The sequence below is a fragment of the Lipotes vexillifer genome, unplaced genomic scaffold (assembly GCF_000442215.2).
Source record: "Lipotes vexillifer unplaced genomic scaffold, Lipotes_vexillifer_v1.1 scaffold387, whole genome shotgun sequence".
In the NCBI taxonomy this organism is placed as follows: domain Eukaryota; kingdom Metazoa; phylum Chordata; class Mammalia; order Artiodactyla; family Lipotidae; genus Lipotes; species Lipotes vexillifer.
This window is the reverse complement of record NW_006795399.1, coordinates 3,393,910-3,395,331: the sequence shown is the minus strand read 5'-3', so window position 1 is coordinate 3,395,331 and position 1,422 is coordinate 3,393,910. Positions and strand designations below refer to the sequence as shown.

Genomic DNA, 1,422 nt, shown 5'->3' with positions numbered 1-1,422 from the left:
TTTCCCTACTGGTAACCATCAATCTGTTCTCTGTATCTGTGAGTTTTCATTTTCTTATGCTTTTTAAAATTAGGTTTGTCTTTTTCCTTCTGACTCATTTCACCTAGCTTATTACCCTCAAGGTCCATCCATGTTGCTGCAAATGGCAAGATTTCATTCTTTTTTAATGGCTGAGTAGTAATCCACTGAATACACACACACCACAGTTTATCCAATCATCCATCAATGGATACTTTGGTTTCTTCCATGTTTTGGTTACTGTAAATAATGCTGCAATGAACACAGGGGTGGCATACATCCTTTCCAATTAGTGTTTTCATATTCTTCAAATAAATACCCAGAAGTGAAATAGCTGGATCATATAGTAGTTATACCCTTAATTTTTTGAGAAATCTCCATACTGATTCCATACTGGCTACACCAATTTGCAATCCCTACAACAGTGTACGAGAGCTCCTTTTTCTCTGTATCTTCTTCAGCATTTGTTATTTCTATTTTTCATATTAGCCATTCTAACAGTTAGGACATGATTATCTCACTGTGTTTTTTTTTTTTTTAAATAAATTTATTTATTTATTTTTGGCTGCATGGGGTCTTCGTTGCTGCGTGCGGGCTTTCTCTAGTTGTGGCGAGCGGGGGCTATTCTTGTGGTGCACAGGCTTCTCACTGCAGTGGCTTCTCTTGTTGCGGAGTACAGGCTCTAGGCATGTGGGCTTCAGTAGCTGTGGCACATGGGCTCAGTAGTTGTGGCTCACGGGCTCTAGAGCACAGGCTCAGTAGTTGTGGTACATGGGCTTAGTTGCTCCGAGGCATGTGGGATCTTCCTGGACCAGGGCTCGAACCCATGTCTCCTGAATTGGCAGGCAGATTCTTAACCACTGTGCCACTAGGGAAGTCTCTCACTGTGGTTTTGATTGGCATTTCTCTGATAATCAGTGATGAACTTGGGCCATGGCAGTGAAAGCTTGGAATCCTAACCACTAAGCCACCAGGCAACTGCTCTGCCCATTTTTAAATCAGGTTTTTGTTGTTGTGTGAGTTCTTCATATATTTTGGATATTAACCTCTTATCAGATACGTGACTTACAAATATACTTTCCCATTAAGTAGGCTGTCTTTTCATTTTGTTGATGGTTTCCTTTGCTGGACAGATACTTTTTAGTCTGATGTCAATGTATCTTTAACTACTTAAAAATACCAAACTTTCAGAAAAAGAAAAAGGAACCTACCTTTGCTCTTTCTTTCGTTAACCTTGGCCATGACTGGCCAGATTCTCCTTTTCGTAAACAACATAAAATTGATCTGTCCGTTCTTTTATGCTTCGAATCCTAAAAACAAAAATAAGTGCTATCACACCGTTTATCTCTCTGGTATTACTACAGGACACAAAGTAGCTGGTTATTGGTCATTTCTCCTAATTTC

At 39.7% G+C, this 1,422-nt stretch overlaps 1 protein-coding gene across 5 annotated transcripts in view; it reads right to left on the bottom strand.

Annotated features, from left to right (window-relative positions):
• The window catches only part of PTGES3 (prostaglandin E synthase 3), a 24,956-nt gene that overhangs the window by 5,521 nt on the left and 18,013 nt on the right, over positions 1-1,422 (bottom strand). For 4 of the 5 annotated variants that reach the window (XM_007467698.1, XM_007467699.1, XM_007467700.1 and 1 more), the window contains exon 4: positions 1,230-1,328. The exons of the other annotated variant lie outside the window; for it this stretch is intronic. In XM_007467698.1, the coding sequence (XP_007467760.1) occupies positions 1,230-1,328 (99 nt within the window). The remainder of the gene's footprint in view (positions 1-1,229; positions 1,329-1,422) is intronic. 5 annotated transcript variants of the gene reach the window in all.